Here is a 17646-nt window from a genome sequence, read left to right on the forward strand (position 1 = left end):
GCCCAGCTTAAGAGATGATCAGAAAAAGGGGTGGTGGGTGGTATCGAGGAAAAGGGCTCAGGGCATGATCTACAATTCAGATGTTCTGTGTGACCCTAAGCAAATACTCGACCCTTTCTGGCAAGTATGGATGTAGCTGGGCTGGAAGGTGTTCTGTTTCCTATTGCCTTGCTCCTGGACCTTAATTGGGTCAAGCTGGGCCCCTGCACTCAGGGCAGGGCAGGGTAGCAGGAGCAGAGTTGCAAGCAATGGAGGAACCCAGATTTGAGAGTTTCTAGACCTGTTTGAGTCTCCTCCCACTCCTTCAAAAAGAGGCCTTTTTCAAACAGGCTGCCTGGAGTGTGGGGGAAGGGCCTCCAGTGTCTGGGCTGGGCTCAGAGCTAAGAATAATGTGGCAAAGACTCTTAACATTTTTTTGCTGATGTTGGAAATTTAAAGGAGCCATGGCCTTTCTTTCGTAAGGAGATTGAGTTAGCTGCTTCCCACGTGTCCCTCGATGGCATGGCTATGATTTTTACCCAGCACCTTTTGTAATGCCAGACCCTAGGGACACAGGGGGAGAAGGGTGAGGCCTCTCCCGCCCTCCCAAAGTCCCCAGTGACATTCACTGACAATCAGGGTGTGATAATGTGGCCACTCAGGCAGGCATTGCATTCAGACAGGCTTAGAGGAGGAGTTACACAGGGTGTGTGAAGCTGCAGGTCCCAACTTCACACCCTACTCTAGGGTTCAGCTTCACTGTTGGTAAATGGGGGGCTTTCCTCTCTTTTTTTTTTAATTTTTATTTATTGTGTATACAGTCTTCTGCCTGCATGCCAGCAGAGGCCACCAGATCTCATTCAAGGTGGTTGTGAGCCACCATGTGGTTGCCGGGAATTGAACTCAGGACCTCTGGAAGAACAGTCAGTGCTCTTAACCGCTGAGCCATCTCTCCAGCACCCGCTTTCCTCTCTTTTTATCTCCTACTCCTACTAGGTTCTGGATTTGTCTAACACAACATGCTTCAGTTTATCTTCTGCTGATTGGGAAAGTCATAACCCTCTCAGCGTCTGTTCCAATGCTAGTGAGGTCTGGGTGCTGAGAGGTGGGGGACAGAGAAAAGGGGGGATGGGGTTGTATGGGAGTCTCACAGTGGGCCTGTTGGAAACCCAGCAAGACTCCACTACACCCCACCAGCTTTGATGAGTTTTCTCTTGCTGCCTCAGCTCATGTCCTACCAGTTGAGTTCCAAAAGACCCCAACAGGCAAAATGAGGATGATAATAAAGAGGGGGTCTGGGACTTAGGTGGGATCCTTACATTGCAAAGATTTGTCCTTATAAGCAGTACACAGTGTATGCAAAGGCCCTGGACAGACACCATGAAGAGAGGGACATCACCCTGGGCCTGGAAAGTTTGCAAAAGATCAGATCTATTCTATAAAACAATAGTGGGCTGCCCAAAGACAACCCAGTCACTGTGCTTAGAGGGAGGTAGGTGGTTGCCTTTGGGGTACGTTCTGGAGAATGCTAGGTTTGCAGAAGTAAGTCCTAAGCCTTCAGCATAAGCTAACCTCGAACTTGCTACCCTCCTACTTTCTGCCTCCAGAGTCCTGGGACTTCAGGCATGTGACACAAGGCCTGACACCATGATTGTTTTGGTATTTTCCTTCTAAGGTCTTCTCACTGAGGTTCTGACAGGCTAAGATTCCTTCACTAGGTTCAAAGACTTTGTGGGGCTTCAGTATAAGATTATCATCCGTGGTCACTTGAGCATTCATATACCCTCTGACTCTTTGATTAGGGTCTAAACCTATTGGGATTTATGTTTCCTTCAGCTCTTAGAGCAAAAGGCTGGGCAGCAATAGCCAGGCCTCTGTAGAGCGGCTGGGTGGGGGTATCCAAACACTCCTCTACTGTTCCCTGTAATTGTTTGATGCCAACACTCCAGGGAATCATCTTTTGGAGTACTGGGCGCAAGAATTCACCTAGTCCCCAGGCTCTAGTCCTGAATCTGGGAGAAAGAAGATAAATAGGAGTCTATTGATTGAATGGATGAGAGAGTGAGTGAATACAGGATCTCCGGGCTAGGGTGTAGCTCAGTGGCAGAATGTTTTCCTAACTTTCTTGAGGCCCTGAGTTTGACCCCCAATATGTTGAACCGAGGGGAAAAAAGGCCTCTCCACCTCATCCCCTCCTCTCCTCTGCAGGCCCATTGTGTCTGTTGTCCATTATGTCACTATCTCCAAACAACCAGCCTCACCTACTGAATTCTCTACTAACAGCACACACCCCTCAGAAAGGACATCCCCGAGGGTAGGGACTTTGCCCGGTGTGCAGCTTGGTTCACAATACCTAGAGCAGTAAAGAATACTATGGGTTAACTCAGAGCTCAAGAGGCTATCAGTGTGGGAGGGTGGGGTGGGGCAGGGTGGGAGAGCGGTGGGAGAGCTAACTGTGAGTCCCCAAGCCCTAAGAGGGAATGCAGGGGTGGGCAGCGATGACAACATCATGTTTCACTCAAGGGCGCTAGCCCAGAAAAAGAACGTCATACAACATTGAACTTAACATACCCTCATACCTCTTCATTTCTGGGGGAACTGCCTAGGTGCCTGTCTCTGAAATCACCTCAAGACTTGGCTTCCAGGGTGTGGATCCAGCTGGAACTCTCGGGCCTTCTCCTCCCCAGGGAGGTTTCAAGGGTGAACCCGGGACTGCAGAAGGGCACTGACCCCTGCGTCCGTCCGACTCTCTCTCCTAAGGCAAAGGAGAGGGGCTCCGACTAAGGAGTCCCTAATTAAAGCTTGCCAACAGTGGGCAATGGATGCACTGGGGGCAGATCAGAGAAATGTGTGGCACAAGGGGTGTGTGACCAGAGCAGGCTGCGTGGACAACCTGAAAAGGGGACTCCAGTCCCTGGGAGCAGAACTTTGGACCAGTCTGATTTTCAGCTCACCCTGTAGTCTACCCTGCTCTCCCACTTGCAGGATCTCAAGAGTCCAAGGATGTCCAGGCTTTAAGGAGCAACGCCCCCAACCCAGCCGGACGAGGGGGCAGTAGGACCCAGGGGCTGGGAGAGCGCCCGCAGGCACAGGGGCGGGAGCCAGGGCGGTTTTGGGGGAGGTCTTTGGCTTTTTTTTTTCCACTCTGGGAGCCACAGCGCTCTCCGGAAGCGTTTCCAACTTTCCAGAAGTTTCTTAGGACAAGCAGGAGGGGGGTGGAGACAGCCATATATAGATCCCGGCCCGGGGCAGTGAGTTGAGCAGAGCCTGTCTGAGAGCGAGTGTCCCGTCGGTCCCGGAGCAGTCCAGCCCGGCCCAGGTGAGGGACAGGGGCGGCTGGGCTATTTGGCCAAGGGGGGAATGATCGCTCCCGAAGGGGCTGGGGCCCAGTCCAAATGCCTGGGGTCCTGGCACTTGGGGGGCAGTGAAAGATCGGACACGGAGCAGTCCCGTTTGGAGCCAGGTTAAACATCAAGCTGTAGTCTGATGTGCGGACGAACGGGAGGAGTCCCAGCAGCTCAGGGAAGGGTAAAGGTGGTGGCAGGGACGGAGTGGAGCTGGAATCCAGCGCAGAGATGACTTTCTGCACAGCAGAGAAAGGGGGAGACCCGATTCTCCCATCGTCCATGGGGAAGGGACAGCTCTAGGGTGAAGGCCCAGGGACCCGCAGTTGTTGATCCCAGTCTAGTCTCGTTCCCTCTCCCCCCAGGCCGCGTAGGGGCCTCTGCGCTTAGCACAAGGGATGCCGTAGCCTTGGTTCTCTTGACCCGGAGTGGGAGTCCCTAGCTTTAGGGACCCCCATGCTTTGCGGAGCAGTCAGTTTTTAATTAGCATCCTAGAAGGTGACTGATGGCTGGATTTGACCAGCACTGCTTCCACCCCACCCGCAAGGGGAGTCATCAGGGCCCACCAGGTCCCGGGTGATTTCAGTCACCTTGGTTGTTCTGTCCAGCCATCTAACTCCTGCAGGGTGAGGACTTCCTCTGTGGCCCGAGGTATCCAGCCTCCAACTTGGGGACATTTCTGAGCCTCCAGACGAAAGGAAGAAGGCATTCCCGGTTTGGTCTAAAGGCCTAGCTCTCCACTTCCCGTATTTCCTGCAGGGCCCTCTGGGCTCCAAGGCCCGGATGGAGGCCCGTGGAAAAACTGGGGGCTTTGACTGCCTGGAAGTCGGACGAGGCCACACCCTTCTGCTCTCAGATAGTTCCTGTACCCATCCCCCATTCCTGTCTGGTCCTTTGTCTGGTCTCAGGATTCCCTGCAGAGATTTTTTTTTGTGGTGGGTTGCAGAGAACGAGTAACAGGATACCACAGTGGTCGGTGGAGAGCTTTGCCGAGGGCAGAGGCCCCTCGCTAGGAATTCTGACCTACTTGAGCTGAGGAGGCCCGAGCTGGGCCTAGCTTTCTCCCTGTGCAGAATCCACCACTGCAGTACCCAACTCGATACTCCGGGTATCCTTTGGGACTGGGCCAGATAGGCCTCCGCTCCCCACATCTCTACGGGGTCCCATCCCTTTACTCTTCTGTTTTCTTTCAGAATGAAAAAGGCAGGCAGTGATCTCCCCCTGAGGCAGTTCCAAGGTACTTTAGACCCTTCAAGTAACTGAGAAATTCCTTGGTGTTGTCCCCTGCCTCCTGGCATCTGTTCCCCTACTCCCCCGTCACAGGCTCCCAGGGCCGGTGGTGGGTGTAGCCCTTGGCTCTCCCGTATCTTGGTTTTGTTTTTTTCATATGGGACTGTAAATTGTCTAACCCTGACCCGAGGGCTGGCATTTAGCTGAGGCGCACGGGCAGGGTTGAGGGAGCTGGCTTGCTTGCAGAGACTTGCCTACTTTCATTCCCAATGCCGGTTTACCAGGGTGGCCTTTCTCCCCAGAGCTGCCTCTCCCCTCAGACTTCTCAGGTGCAGACGTCAAACTAAAGTCCAGGAGGCTCCTGGATTCTCCAGGCAGTTCCTCAGCACCCCTGGTTCCCAAGCCAGGGTTCCAGTTTTCTTCCTCTCTGCCAGCCTACAGAGAGAAGGCAACTCCTGCCTGCCACGTCGTCACCAGGAGCCTTGCGGCTGCCTGAGGAATCTCAAACCAGTCATTTGGAGCTTTCTGGAGAAGCCCCTCCCAGGTCCTGGTTGGCGGGGCGTGGGGGCTGTCAAGATGGTGGCTGCCACGTGTCAGGGCTGGGCTTCTCTTCCCCTTCCTTAGACAGGCCGGTGGCCTCTGCTGGACTAGTGGTCCTTTGAGTAGGGTGGCCACGTGTCTGTTGCTGTGATCTGATCCAGGATGCTTAATTTTACTCTCATAAGTATTTTTTAGAACGCAATGAATTACGTGGTCACCCAGTCGTCGAGGTCTAAGAGGGAGGAGCCTAGTCTGGACATGAGGACCCCACCTCTCTTAAGAACGAGGTCTCGCATCATCCCCCAAGCAACTGTGCCCTCCATCCCCTCTTCCCCTCCAGTCCCTTTGCCTTGTTCCTTCAAGGTCCCTAAAAGGGAAGCAGCTGGGGAGGTGGGGGCTGGCCTGGCTAGCTTAGCGTCGTCTCAGAAACCCCATACTCTTTCAGGCTCTCGAGGGTCTTCCAGCAGAGTTTGGAATGTTCTTTCTTCCTAGAAGACTATGAAAGGGGTCTTCCAGAGCAGGGGCAGCCCACCCTTCACCAGGGTTCTTTCTGATCTTTTTTCTGCCTCGTGGTCTTCTCGCCTGAACTGCTGCATGAAGAACAGGGGGGAGCAACAAGCTGAAGAGGATGTGGGAGTGGACACTTCTGTGATCTGGGGCTTGTCTTGGGGACGCTTGCTACTGCTGGAGTTTGGGGAGGGAGCTTGCAGGCATCTTTGAGGTTCTAGAACAGATGGTGATGTGGCCATGGCTGTCCCACGGGAGCGCAACATGGGATTTGTGGCTCTGGCTTCCTGAAGGATGCAGGGAAAGGGTCGGTGCTCCACTGAGCAGTGACTCACCCCTTTCCTCTTGCCCTTGCTGTGATCCTAGGAAACCCCTTTCAAGTTTCTAAAGACCCGGTCCCAAGAGTGTTTGTCTTGGGATTTCCCAACTGGTTCAAGGGCTGTGTGGGCAGATGGACAGGTCAAGTCCCTGCTAAGAGAGAGGTCTTTGATATGGGGAGACCTAGACCCTTACTGCTGAGGGAAGAGTCTGAGGCTGGATGGTAGCTCATTCATATACACACTCAAGGTCACCCTAAGGGCTGCAGAGTGGAACATCCGGGTGCCCCCATTTAATGAGTGAACCAATCAGTGATTTATTAATGTCCCAGGGCAGACTGCAAGGCGCAGAGAGGGCCAGGCCCTCAGCTCCATCTCACATGGCATCCTCTGCTGGGACATGTGGGCTTCCTGCAGGCCCCCAGCCCAGCTGCTGCATTTCCCCAGCTGACAAGGGCCCTGAGGCAGTAGGAGACCGAACTGGACTTCACAAAAGCAAATGAGGGTGCCATTCTGGCCAGGTGGCTCTGACCCTTGGAAACAGCGATGCCAAATGCTAGGCGTTGGGCTGTTGTAGGGCGCTAGATAGGCTAGGTTTCCAGCTCTAGTGGCTACAGCCTACTTCAGGGCAGCTATAGATTCATAATAAACTCATAAATAAGTATAAGTAGGTGGCCTGGTAATGTGCCGGGAACTTTTTTTTAGGTCAAGGAGGTCAAGGAAGGCCTCTGAGAGACAGGGTGGCCCTGAGTCAGGCCTGGGCTACACAGCCAAGTTCTCTTGGCCATGTCCCCTTACTAGCTTGGTGGATAGGCTAGGGAGAAAGGCATAAATCTCAGGGTGGCTCTCTCTCTGTTCCCCTCACAGGTCCTCTGTGGTGCACACAGCCCACCTCCCAGCCATGCGTTCTCTGCTTCTGGCCTTCTTCTGCCTCTGGGCAGTGGCCCTGGCAGCCGAGGTGAAGAAACCTGTAGAGGCCGCAGCCCCTGGTACTGCAGAGAAGCTGAGTTCCAAGGCCACCACCCTGGCAGAGCGCAGCACAGGCCTGGCCTTCAGCCTGTACCAGGCTATGGCCAAAGACCAGGCGGTGGAGAACATCCTCCTGTCACCCTTGGTGGTGGCCTCATCCCTGGGTCTTGTGTCCCTGGGCGGTAAAGCCACCACGGCATCGCAGGCGAAGGCGGTGCTAAGCGCCGAGAAGCTGCGGGATGAGGAGGTGCACACAGGGCTGGGTGAGCTGCTGCGCTCCCTCAGTAACTCCACTGCTCGCAATGTGACCTGGAAGCTGGGCAGCCGCCTGTACGGGCCCAGCTCCGTGAACTTCGCCGATGACTTCGTGCATAGCAGTAAGCAGCACTACAACTGTGAGCACTCCAAAATCAACTTCCGAGACAAGCGCAGCGCCCTGCAGTCCATCAACGAGTGGGCCTCACAGACCACCGACGGCAAGCTGCCAGAGGTCACCAAGGACGTGGAGCGCACGGACGGGGCACTGCTCGTCAATGCCATGTTCTTTAAGCGTGAGTCTCAGGATTGGGGTGAGGGGAGAGGGACCGCTTGCTTCCCAATCTCCAGGCAGGACTCTCTAGGGTAGGATTGCACTGTGTAAGTTGGAACATCTAAGACTCAGTAATCAGTTCTGCTTCAACAGAAGGAATTAAGGAGCCACAGATGCAGGCTTAGACCCGACTCACAGTTAAGGAGACTGAGGTCCAATTAGGAGGAAAAAGACCAGAACCAAGTACATCTGAATTGGCTGAAGGTCAGATCTGGGGCTCGTGGTTTTGTGTGAGTATCCAGATACGGAGACTGACCTAAGAGCTTGCTGGCAGGTGAAGGTAAATAGGCCAAGCTAGATAAAAAGTCTAATTATCATTAGTCTGCTGGATTGGGCTGTAGGTCTGGTTGGAACTTGAACCGCTGTCATGCATCCACTTTTGGTTACCTTTCTGGCCACACAGAACACAAAGAAAGAAAATTTTTTAACCGACTACTTACTATTTTTATATGTATGTACCTGCATAAGTTTATGTGTGCCATGACCGTAGTGGAATTATGAGTGATTGTGAGCCTCCATGTGGGTGCTGGGAACCAAATCAAGGTCCTCACTGGGTCATCAAACTGTTCAGCCTTGAACTTGTGGAGAATTAAGGGTGGTCTTTGCTTACTCCTGCTTAAGGGACAGACCCTACCTCAATTACTCAGTAGGAAAGAAAGCCTGCCTCAGCAAGTTTCCCAGACACTGACAGATGCCACCCAAACGTGGGACACGAGCTTCTTGCAATGAGATCAGAGAGACCTGCATGCTCAGACAGGGAACATGTATTCAGTGGACTAAGGATTTGTGACACTTGAGGGAGCAAAGAACAGGAGGCTTGGATAGAGTCTAGGGTGCACTGTTGGGATGGCTGTGGCCTGGGGGACACTGGCTGTGGCCTGGGGGACACAGCCCACTGACTTTGTTCTGTTTCTCTGCCATAGCACACTGGGATGAGAAATTTCATCACAAGATGGTGGACAACCGTGGCTTCATGGTGACTCGCTCCTATACTGTGGGTGTTACAATGATGCACCGGACAGGTAGGCCTCTGGCCAGACAGACAGTCAAGGTGTGGGGTCCCAGGGTGCCCCCCAGTCTGCTCAGCATCCTCTGCTTTTCACACAGGCCTCTACAACTACTACGATGACGAGAAGGAGAAGCTGCAGATCTTGGAGATGCCCCTGGCCCACAAGCTCTCCAGCCTCATCATCCTCATGCCCCACCATGTGGAGCCCCTGGAGCGCCTGGAGAAGCTGCTGACCAAAGAGCAGTTGAAGGCCTGGATGGGGAAGATGCAGAAGAAGGCTGTCGCCATCTCTCTGCCCAAGGGAGTGGTGGAAGTGACCCATGACCTGCAGGTGAGGGCTGGCGGGGAAGGGCTAGGGCAGGCTTCACCTAATTGCTCAGCAGGTCCATCCTGCGTCCACAGGTCATCCAGGTAGTGCTGGGCTCTGCTAACGCTGGGGGGAGACGTGGACTCTGTCCTTGGGAGGATGGTATGGGTAGCAGCTGAAAACAATTGAACAGCTCCTAGGTGTTGTCCCTATGCAGCTGCTGCCCATAATGGGCTCAACCCTTTTAAGAAAATCCCCCTACAGATATGCCTACAGGCCAATCTGATCTTGGACAATTCCTCTTTGATGGCTTTCCTCTCAGATAACTCTAGACTGTGTCAAGTTAACAAAGCTAATGGGAAGGGTGTACAGATCCCAGTGGTGTACAGGGTCGTGAAGAGAACGGTGGTTTGAAGTGTCTAACACCATGCCTGGAGCAAGGCTGTCTCCTTTTGGAGAAGCCTCCAGGATGGTGTAGATGGAGGACAAGGGTGTGAGAGCCTGGAACATGTGACCTCACTCAGCACCTGCTCCCACAGAAACATCTGGCTGGACTGGGCCTGACGGAGGCCATTGACAAGAACAAGGCAGACTTATCACGCATGTCTGGCAAGAAGGACCTGTACCTGGCCAGTGTGTTCCATGCCACTGCCTTTGAGTGGGACACAGAGGGCAACCCCTTTGACCAAGACATCTACGGGCGTGAGGAGCTGCGAAGTCCCAAGCTGTTCTATGCTGACCACCCTTTCATCTTCCTGGTCCGAGATAATCAGAGTGGCTCGTTGCTGTTCATTGGGCGCCTGGTCCGGCCCAAGGGAGACAAGATGCGAGATGAGTTGTAGAGCCGCTGAGTGGGCCTGGCATAGCAGGAAGTGGCCAAAGGTTCCCGAGACACATGGGTGCTATTGTGAGGGGAGGGGCACCAACCTTGGATATTCCATGGGGTGGGGGGTTGGCAATGCAGATCGGAATTCCCATATGTCTGAGTGGACGTTTCTAGCTAAAATCCACCCCCACTAGGATACGGGGCCCAGATTCTCTGATGCCAAATTCAGGGGTGTCTCAGTCACCCTGCCCTGCCCTCCAAGTTCTAGATCCAATCTGCCTCAGTCAGTGTTCATATTTATGGCCAAGTCCTTTCTTATCTGTGAGACAATCGAGTTGTGAGTAAGGCAGCCCTTGGTCACCATCCCCTCAGCCCTCCCCAGTTCTCCTGCTCGTCTCCCAACTCCCTTTAACCACAAAACTAGGTGCTGCAGCCCCAGGACTGGCCACCCTTAAAAATGACCCTTGCCCAGCAACGGGAGTTGGGAGACCGCATAGGAGGGCTTCCTGGCAAACCCTGCTCTAGAGCCTCTACCCTGGGCATTGCAGGGGTGAACTTCTGTTTTTCTCCTTTTTTAGTTTTTCAAAGATGGGGAGGGAAGGGGGAAACATGAGCCTTCGTTGCTTTCAAAATGAGGACTTAATTTGTACAATTTTTTTGAATAAAACTTTTCCAATAAAATGTTACAGGAGCGTGGAAGTAAATTAAAGAGGGTTCCCGTATTATTCTTTCCAAGAGAAAAGTCTGTGGTTTAAGCAGACCATATCTAGCTCTGGAATGCTGGCAGGTAACTGAACAACGGCACATGGTCACTGTGTGTTGACTGGGGGCTATGTTCTGATCTGAAGCCCTGGAGGAGTTGGGGCTCCAGGGCCTGAACATCAGAGGCCAGGTAGCCTGGTCCTACAATTGAGGGATCCCACTTGTCAGCCCTCTCTCTGGTCTCAACTCAGGGGCCAGAGAGGGCAAAGAGGCACACAAGCCGTTCATAGGCGTCTTGCTTGGTCTAAGCTGTGCCAGGGAGGCTCATCGGGCTCCTCCTTTTCAGATCCCTCACACTGTGGATTTGTGACAGAGGGAGGGTCCTGCAGCCCCCTGTCTTCAATGTCTGCCTCCTATGATCCATGTGATCCGTAAGGCTATGCCTCAGGACAGAGATGGGAGTACAGGACAGGACGGTAGCCAGAGAGACAAAGGAAACTGGCATTAAGCCCCACCTCTGCTGCCTGTGACCTTGGGCAGCTCCCTCCTTTCTCTATAGTCCTACTGTCAAGTCCACCTGGAGGGTTTAGACCACAGATGGTCCCTTACCTTGGCTAGACAAGTCTACCAGGTGGAGATGTCACCCTTTCTCAGCGCTACCTCATCGAGTTTGAATAAAACTTCTCAGAATCCCGGACCTGACTTGTCCATCTAGAAATGGAGGCTGGGGGTTAAGGAGCAGCGTGCATGCACAGGACTTACTGTATTCCAATGAAGCCTTGACACTGGGTCTCACCTTTTGAGAGGCCATCCAACACAGACAGCCCCAGGCCCGGCAAGCAGAAGCCTAACTTGAGCTTCTCTGAAAGAGATCTAGACCTTTCACCTAGAGCTCCTAAAATAAAGGAGTGACCAGCATCCTTCCCGATCCTACAGTTGCTCCCAGATGCACACTGGAGCTCCTTTTGGACCCATAGGATCCCAAGTCACTTCCCTATACTCTGAAAGGACAATCTACAGCCTCTGCAGGGATTAGAGGTCAAACCCTGCAATGTTAATTCCCAAGGCCCCAGAATACCACTGTGCACTCAGGTGGTTAGGACCCAAGTCCAGGCCTGGTGATCCCAGTGGAGCTCTGGACTCTTCTTGCAACTAGTTCCCTCATTTCAGGGTGTAAAGTTGGAATTCCCAGGCTTGATTTCCACAGAAGCCTCCAGCCAAGCCTTCACAGTGCGTGTCATGATGGGAAGGATTATCTGAAAGACCCCACCCCAAGTCTCCTCACCAACATAATAAGTCAGAAGGAAAGCTGTGATTTGGGGAAAGTCACAGACATTGCCATCAGCAAAGACTTGAAAGATGCATGGGGTTATTTGAAGAGATTATTTGTTGCGTGTGTGTATAATGGGTGTGTGTGTGTGTGTGTGTGTGAGAGAGAGAGTGTGTACAGGTACACATGCAGAGGTTAGAGAACAGCTTTTGACTTCCTACCTTTATGTGGGTTTCAGAGATCAAACTCAGGTCATCAGGCTTTGCAAGCCATTTACCTGGCCGTGGAACTCGCCAGCCTTCGGGGTGGTTTCTGTCACACTAACTTTGTTCCTGTGTTTTCAGTTCTTGGTTTTGCTATGAGCCTATTCTAACAGTGACTTTAGTCAGGCTATTCTAGATATGGTGAGAACATATGTTGTCACTTGGTGTGAAACTAGCTGACAATTTCCCTCTTTCTCTATAAAGAGTTCCCGATGAATTTTCTTCCTCTTGGTAGGGATGACAGTACACCTTTCTCATTTGTCTTGAAACCCATGAAGTCTCTGGCTTTCTGTTATGATTTATTGATGGGGATTTGGAGTCCCTCTCCATTCATCTTAGGACAGCATCCTGACTACTACATCAGTTATACCACAGTCCTAGTAAGTAGTAGGCCTTTTAGATGCATCAAAGAGACATAAATGTCCCTGAGAATGGAAAGAGTTCCATGTGACCATAGAGACAGACCTGTAAGCCAAGTAAAGCTTCTGGGTGTTCAGTAAACTGAATCATTCCAGGAAAAACCCTGTAAAGTACAAAACAGCTTGCTAGTCTTCCTACCTTTTGTTGGTGGTAAAAATGCTGCCACACCACCCTTGTTGGGCTTCTGTATATTTTAGAGGCAACACATCACATTTTGGTGTGCCGTTCTGATCTGTTTGTTGAGAATCCTGGAAGGTAGCCAATGGTCTAGCAAAATGGAAGATGCCAGGTGGCTTGGGATGAAGGGCAGGCAGCCCTGCCATATGGGCCAGTGACCCAAAAGACCCAAAGGTGATGGCAGCAAGTGGGGATGATGTGTGGACCCGTGAAAGGAAGGTTCTAGGTGTGTAGCCGAGTGCTAGTCTCTCCATCTCGCTTGTGCTGGGACTACAGGTCTACAGGTGCAGGTTCCTGGCTTTATGTGGGTCTGGGAACACAAACACAGATTATCAGGCTGTGTACATCCTGGTTTCCTTTCTGTTTCTGCAAAAGAAACACTGACGGAAAGCAACATGGGAGGAAAGGGCTTATATCCCCCTTTATTCCAGGTAGCAATCCACCCCTGAGGGAGCTCGGGCCAGGACTCAAGTAGGAACTGAAGAGAAGCCATGGAGGAACTCTGCTTACTGACTCATACACAGACTTAGATGCAGCTGGCTTGCTCGGACATAGCCCAGGGCCTCCTGCCTAGGGATGTGCTGCCTATAGTGGACTGGGCCCTCCCAGTCTGCTGCTTAGAGGCCGAGCCTCAGTTTCATCCCTGCACTTGCAAAGTAGGAGACTGAGGTGGGCTCTGGTGATATTTGTTTATGATCTAACAAATAACACTTACCTGAAGATCAGAGTGCAAAGCTAGCCACACTAGTGAGCCATAGAGGTCAGGCAACAGTGACACACACCTTTCCTCCCAGCCTCGAGAGACAGAGGCAGACGAATCTCTGGTTAATTCAAAGCCACCCTAGGCTACACAAAATTGATCCAGTCTAAAAGAGTAACAGCTCACACAAAGGTGATCTCAGCACCTGGGATCACACGCCTTTAATCCCAGCACTAAGGAGGTGGAGACAGGAGTGATATGGCTGGGTGGAGAGAGGAATACAAGCTGAGAGGAGACAGGAAGGAGCTCGATGCAGTCTGAAGAGAGTTCGTGCTGCAGTGGACTGCCCTGGGCTTCCAGATCTGCCAGCCCTCAGAGCACACCTGTTCTGTCCTCAGCTTTCTTGTGACATTCACTGTCTTCTTGTGGAGTTGTTCTCTTTACCCTAGGCCATGGTTCCTTGTGACTCTGGGCCAGGCCTTCTTACCTGCAACCGCCCGTCTCTTCTGGTCTCTTAAATTGTCCCAGCATTACCCTAGGCTACTTTTCCTTCCATGCTGACATTCTGAGGAAGCTCTATTTCCTCTCAAGATCACCCTGCAGGAACTATTCTCTCCACATACAAAGCAGCAACACCCAGACCTGCCTCCAGTCAGCCCCGCTGGCAGCCAGTGGCTTCCTGGACACCTGCGCCTGGCTGCCCATAGGCCCTTGGGGAATGCTGCCAGAGAGCGTACTATGTTTGAGCAAAACCTGAACAGAAGAGGGCCATGTCTAAACAAGGGGCCTTTTCCTGTCTTCAGAGACTTCCCTAAGTGCAAAATCTCATAGTAACAAGCTCTGGAACAGGAAACCCTAGTGCTGTGTGAGTGGTGGCCAAGCCAGCTAGCACGGTCTGTGATGGTCTCTCTGCAAGAAACCAGCGAGTTGCTTTGAGAGGTGACTTAGGACTTTGCTAGAGGTAGGTGTGGTTTTGGGAGGCCAGCTTTAGTGGGGCAACAGTAGAGCACCCCATCTCCTGTCCCAGTTCTCCCACCCCCTGGGGGCAGGCAGCTCTCTTTCTTTCTCTTCTTTCTTGCTCTTTTTGTGGATGAGAATGAGGGTGTGTTTGTGCCGGGGACACCAAGTGTATTAGAGGACACGTCAGGCATTGGCCCCTCACCTTTCACCTTGTTTGAGAAAGGATATTTTCGTTGTTTCTTGCTGCATGTGCCCAACTAGCCCAGCCTGAGAGCTTCCAGCAATTCTCCTGCCTCTGTCCCCATCTCCCAGCAGGGGTGTGCTGGGGTTACAGATATGTACATTACTATGGCCGGCTTTGGCTTTTACATTGGTGCTGGGGATCCGAACTTGGGTCATTAGGTTTGTGTGGCAAGTACTTTACTCACTGACCTATCTCCTCAGCCATGCTCAGATAATGTTAAGACATTTAATATATTTAATGATTTTAAGTATGTTTATTAAATATGCAACATTTTATGGAAAAAAAAACAAAATAAACAATCACTACCACCACCCCGCTCCTCACCCCCTTCACCCTCCCTGCAGTACTGGCTATATCATGAAGGCCTTGAGGCCAGTATCAGTGGAGGTATGGCGGGTCTTGTAGCTAAGCAAGGCTGAACTTCAGAGCTTGTGGCTCCTCCCTCCCTCTCCCCCATGTCTTCCTCACAGTCCAGCTGTGGTTCTCTGTTCTGTAGCAATACTCTCCCAGCTACGGGACTGAGCACATAAGACCCTGCCTCAAGGCTGTGTAAGTAAGGATCAGGAAACTCCTGAGACACACAAGATTCACAAGGCCCTGTCCCAAGGCTATGCTAGTAAGGATCTCTGGTGCCGTCAGAGTCTCCAGCAAGTCATGTAAAGGTCTCCAGGGATACAGTTTTAATGAGTCTTGGGTTTATCAGTGAAGCAACAGCCTTTGAGCCAGACATGCTTCTCCTGTAGGTAACCCTTCACCCACAGTTCTGTTAGTGAGTCCAGTAAAATCACTGGTCACTAAACTAGATGTGTGGGATCATCTCCTTGTTCTGTCTCATTAGGGGCAAATGGGTATCTGTTCGTGTCCATCTGTTCAGGGAAACCCACTCAGCACCCATCCACCCCTAGGTCATGCTGACAAGTCCTAAGCACTGTGTGTTTCTGACTCCACAGACTGACTCACTCTCTAGTGAGCATGGCACACACCCCAACATCACAGAGCCAGAGAAAGACACTGCTGAGCCAGAGGGACCGGTTTTATTAGATTCCAGCAAGGCTATACAGCACGGTTTCATGCAGATTAAATATATGTCTTTGCCTCCCCAGGAGGGGGGCACTTTCACCACGAGCTCCTTCATGGCATTTCAGGGGAATCAAGGGGATCCCTCAATGTATTCTGCATGGGGAACTGTTGGGATCATGACTGGAGGTGAGGGTGAGACCGTGGACAGTTGAGGGCCTCTGGGACCTTGAGTCTTCAGAGGGTCAGGGGCCATAGGACCTTGGTCCTTTGTTGGGACTGGCACCGGGGGATCCTGACTCTTCAGATGTACTGGGATTATAGGGTCTTGACTCTTTACAGGTCCAAGAACCACTGGGCTTTGATTCTTTGGAGGCTCTGGAACCATGGGACCTTGATCCTTGGCTAGTGCTGGGATAATGGGGTCTTGGCTCTTCACTGGCTCAGGGGTCACTGAACCTTGGCTCTTTATAGGTGCTACAAACACAGAATCATATCCCTTCATCTGCCTGGGGACCACTGTATCTGTACCTGTATCTTTGACTAACTCTGGGTCTGCTAAGCCTTGATTCTTCATGGACTCAGGGGCCACAGGAGCCTCACTCTTCAAAGGTGTTGTGACTGTGGCATTCTGGTCCTTCCTATGCTCAGGGACCACCGGAGCTCCATCTTTCCCAGGTTCAGAACCCACAGGACCTGGGTCCTTCAAGGGTGCTGTTGCTGGGGGACTTCGATCCTCAGCTCTTGCTGGGACCACAGGACTCTGCTTCTTCAGAGGTTCCGGCAGCAAAGGGCTGTGCGCTTTGGCTGGTGCTAAGATGACAGAATCTTTATTCTTTAAAGGCTCAGACACCACATGGTCTTGATCCTTGGCTGGTGCTGGGGCCACTGGTCCTAGATCCTTCATGGGCCCTGGGAATACAGCACCTTGGTCTTTTGGAGGGCCCAGGGGTGTAGGGCTTTGGTCCTTTAAGGACCCTGGGACCACAGGGACTTGATCCTTTGGCAGTTCTGGCACCATGGGGCCTGGGTCCTTTGGAGGCTCTTGGACCACAGGACCTTGGCCTTTCGGAAGCCCAGGGAGCCCGGGGCCTTGATCCTTGTGTGATTCTTTGGGTACAGGACCTTGACTCTTTTGTGCATCACTGGTGGGTTGGACCCGGCTCCTGCAAAGGAGAGAGAGGTGGTCACTGAGGGCCAAGCATCAGCCAGGGAGAGGGCAGAACACAGATTGCCTGATGAGACTCGGCCTCACAGGGCCTGGGCAGGGCAGCTCTTAGTAGAGGAGCCAAGGTGGACATTGGCTTTCTGCATCAGTAGGGAGTGCAGGGTGGGAGCAGGACAGCCCAGGGAATCAGTCATTCGATGTGTTTGCCAATTGATTATAACCTGCAAGCGGCAAAGGGCATAGTGCCTGGGAGACAGCAGCAGCAGTGTCCCTGAACCGTCCAGCGGGCACCCCAGAAACCCACTCAGCCCATACTCCATTCAGTCCTACCTTTCCTATATTGCCAGGTCCATCCTTGAAGTCCCACCTTAACTATCTCCTCAATGCTCTGTCATTTTTCTAGTCCCTTCCAAGGTTCTTTTTGTCCCCTGACTCTGTCAAGGGATGGCTACTGGCAAGGACAGGGGTCTATGGTGTATCAGGAGAGCGGTGGTAGGAATGTCCTTCTTACCCCCTCGGCTACACACAAGAGGAAGAGCATTTCATTATTCACATTTAGAATGACCCACACATGGTAATAATAGTTGAATTATTTTAAATATGATCGCTCTTTAATTCTCTGCATACAGCATACCCGATATTGCTTGCACTGCCCCCCACCAGCCTTTGGTAGACAAATAGCTGGGGCTCCCCACTTCAGGCCCTGGTGCCCTTTCTCTACCGCACTTCCCCTGCCTCCTCAGACTCTTGTGCTCACTTGTTCCAACGCTCTTGGGTTTACTCCCCAAATCCAAGTGCCCAAATCCCTCCCTAGAGCCTTCATGGGATGCTTGCTCTGTGTGGCAGACTGCGGCCACCCACCCCATCCCTTGTTCCACCCTCACTGCAGAAAGCATACACAAACACTGCCAGCTGAGGGCAAGCATCGCCAACTCAGACCTGGCCATTCTGGAACCTTCTGATCTACAGTGTACACACCTTCCTTGCAGGTCAAGCTGAAGATGTCACCCAAGAGTGGCATTGCTCAGCCACTGTCACAAACCCTTGCACACCTAGGCACATTCCAACTTCTAAAATCACCTCTTTCTACTTCTCTTGCCAGCAACAC

General features: G+C 52.3%; 3 protein-coding genes across 6 annotated transcripts in view; 1 reads left to right on the plus strand and 2 right to left on the minus strand.

The window, feature by feature from the left end:
* Positions 1 to 1281: 1281 nt before the first annotated feature.
* LOC121144466 lies at positions 1282 to 4534 on the minus strand. The gene is made up of 2 exons (XM_040758204.1): positions 3914 to 4534; positions 1282 to 3562 (listed from the first exon to the last, which is right to left on the minus strand). Exons 1-2 carry the CDS (start codon positions 4472 to 4474, stop codon positions 2969 to 2971), a joined length of 1155 nt encoding a protein of 384 aa, XP_040614138.1. The 5' UTR covers positions 4475 to 4534; the 3' UTR covers positions 1282 to 2968.
* Positions 3161 to 10303, plus strand: Serpinh1 (serpin family H member 1). 2 transcript variants are annotated; one of them, XM_021229506.2, is made up of 6 exons: positions 3217 to 3298; positions 4517 to 4560; positions 6785 to 7437; positions 8399 to 8497; positions 8583 to 8815; positions 9331 to 10303. In XM_021229506.2, the coding sequence occupies exons 3-6, from the start codon at positions 6819 to 6821 to the stop codon at positions 9631 to 9633; spliced, it is 1254 nt and encodes a 417-aa protein (XP_021085165.1). In that variant the 5' UTR covers positions 3217 to 3298; positions 4517 to 4560; positions 6785 to 6818; the 3' UTR covers positions 9634 to 10303. The 2 variants fall into 2 exon arrangements, with proteins under 2 accessions (XP_005074034.1, XP_021085165.1); XM_005073977.4 differs by lacking the exon at positions 4517 to 4560 and having other exon boundaries at positions 3161 to 3298.
* A 5065-nt stretch (positions 10304 to 15368) lies between these two features.
* The window catches only part of Map6 (microtubule associated protein 6), a 75316-nt gene continuing 73038 nt past the window's right edge, over positions 15369 to 17646 (minus strand). For 2 of the 3 annotated variants that reach the window (XM_040758221.1, XM_021229505.2), the window contains one exon: positions 15369 to 16536. In XM_040758221.1, the coding sequence (XP_040614155.1) occupies positions 15504 to 16536 (1033 nt within the window). In that variant the 3' untranslated portion in view covers positions 15369 to 15503. The remainder of the gene's footprint in view (positions 16537 to 17646) is intronic. The other variant, XM_040758226.1, reaches the window with a different exon arrangement.

The sequence above is a fragment of the Mesocricetus auratus genome, unplaced genomic scaffold (genome assembly GCF_017639785.1).
Source record: "Mesocricetus auratus isolate SY011 unplaced genomic scaffold, BCM_Maur_2.0 Super-Scaffold_4256, whole genome shotgun sequence".
NCBI classification, from domain to species: Eukaryota; Metazoa; Chordata; class Mammalia; order Rodentia; family Cricetidae; genus Mesocricetus; species Mesocricetus auratus.

Bases quoted from the DNA above. Each gene is read 5' to 3' on its own strand.
- LOC121144466 (XM_040758204.1), bottom strand. From the start codon at position 4,474: ATGTGGGGAGCGGAGGCCTATCTGGCCCAGTCCCAAAGGATACCCGGA. The intron at 3,563-3,913 runs GTGACTGAAATC...TCTGCTGTGCAG, and splicing joins GGCTGGACAGAACAACCAAG to AAAGTCATCTCTGCGCTGGA.
- Serpinh1 (XM_005073977.4), top strand. From the start codon at position 6,819: ATGCGTTCTCTGCTTCTGGCCTTCTTCTGCCTCTGGGCAGTGGCCCTG. The intron at 7,438-8,398 runs GTGAGTCTCAGG...TCTCTGCCATAG, and splicing joins CAATGCCATGTTCTTTAAGC to CACACTGGGATGAGAAATTT. The intron at 8,816-9,330 runs GTGAGGGCTGGC...CTGCTCCCACAG, and splicing joins AAGTGACCCATGACCTGCAG to AAACATCTGGCTGGACTGGG.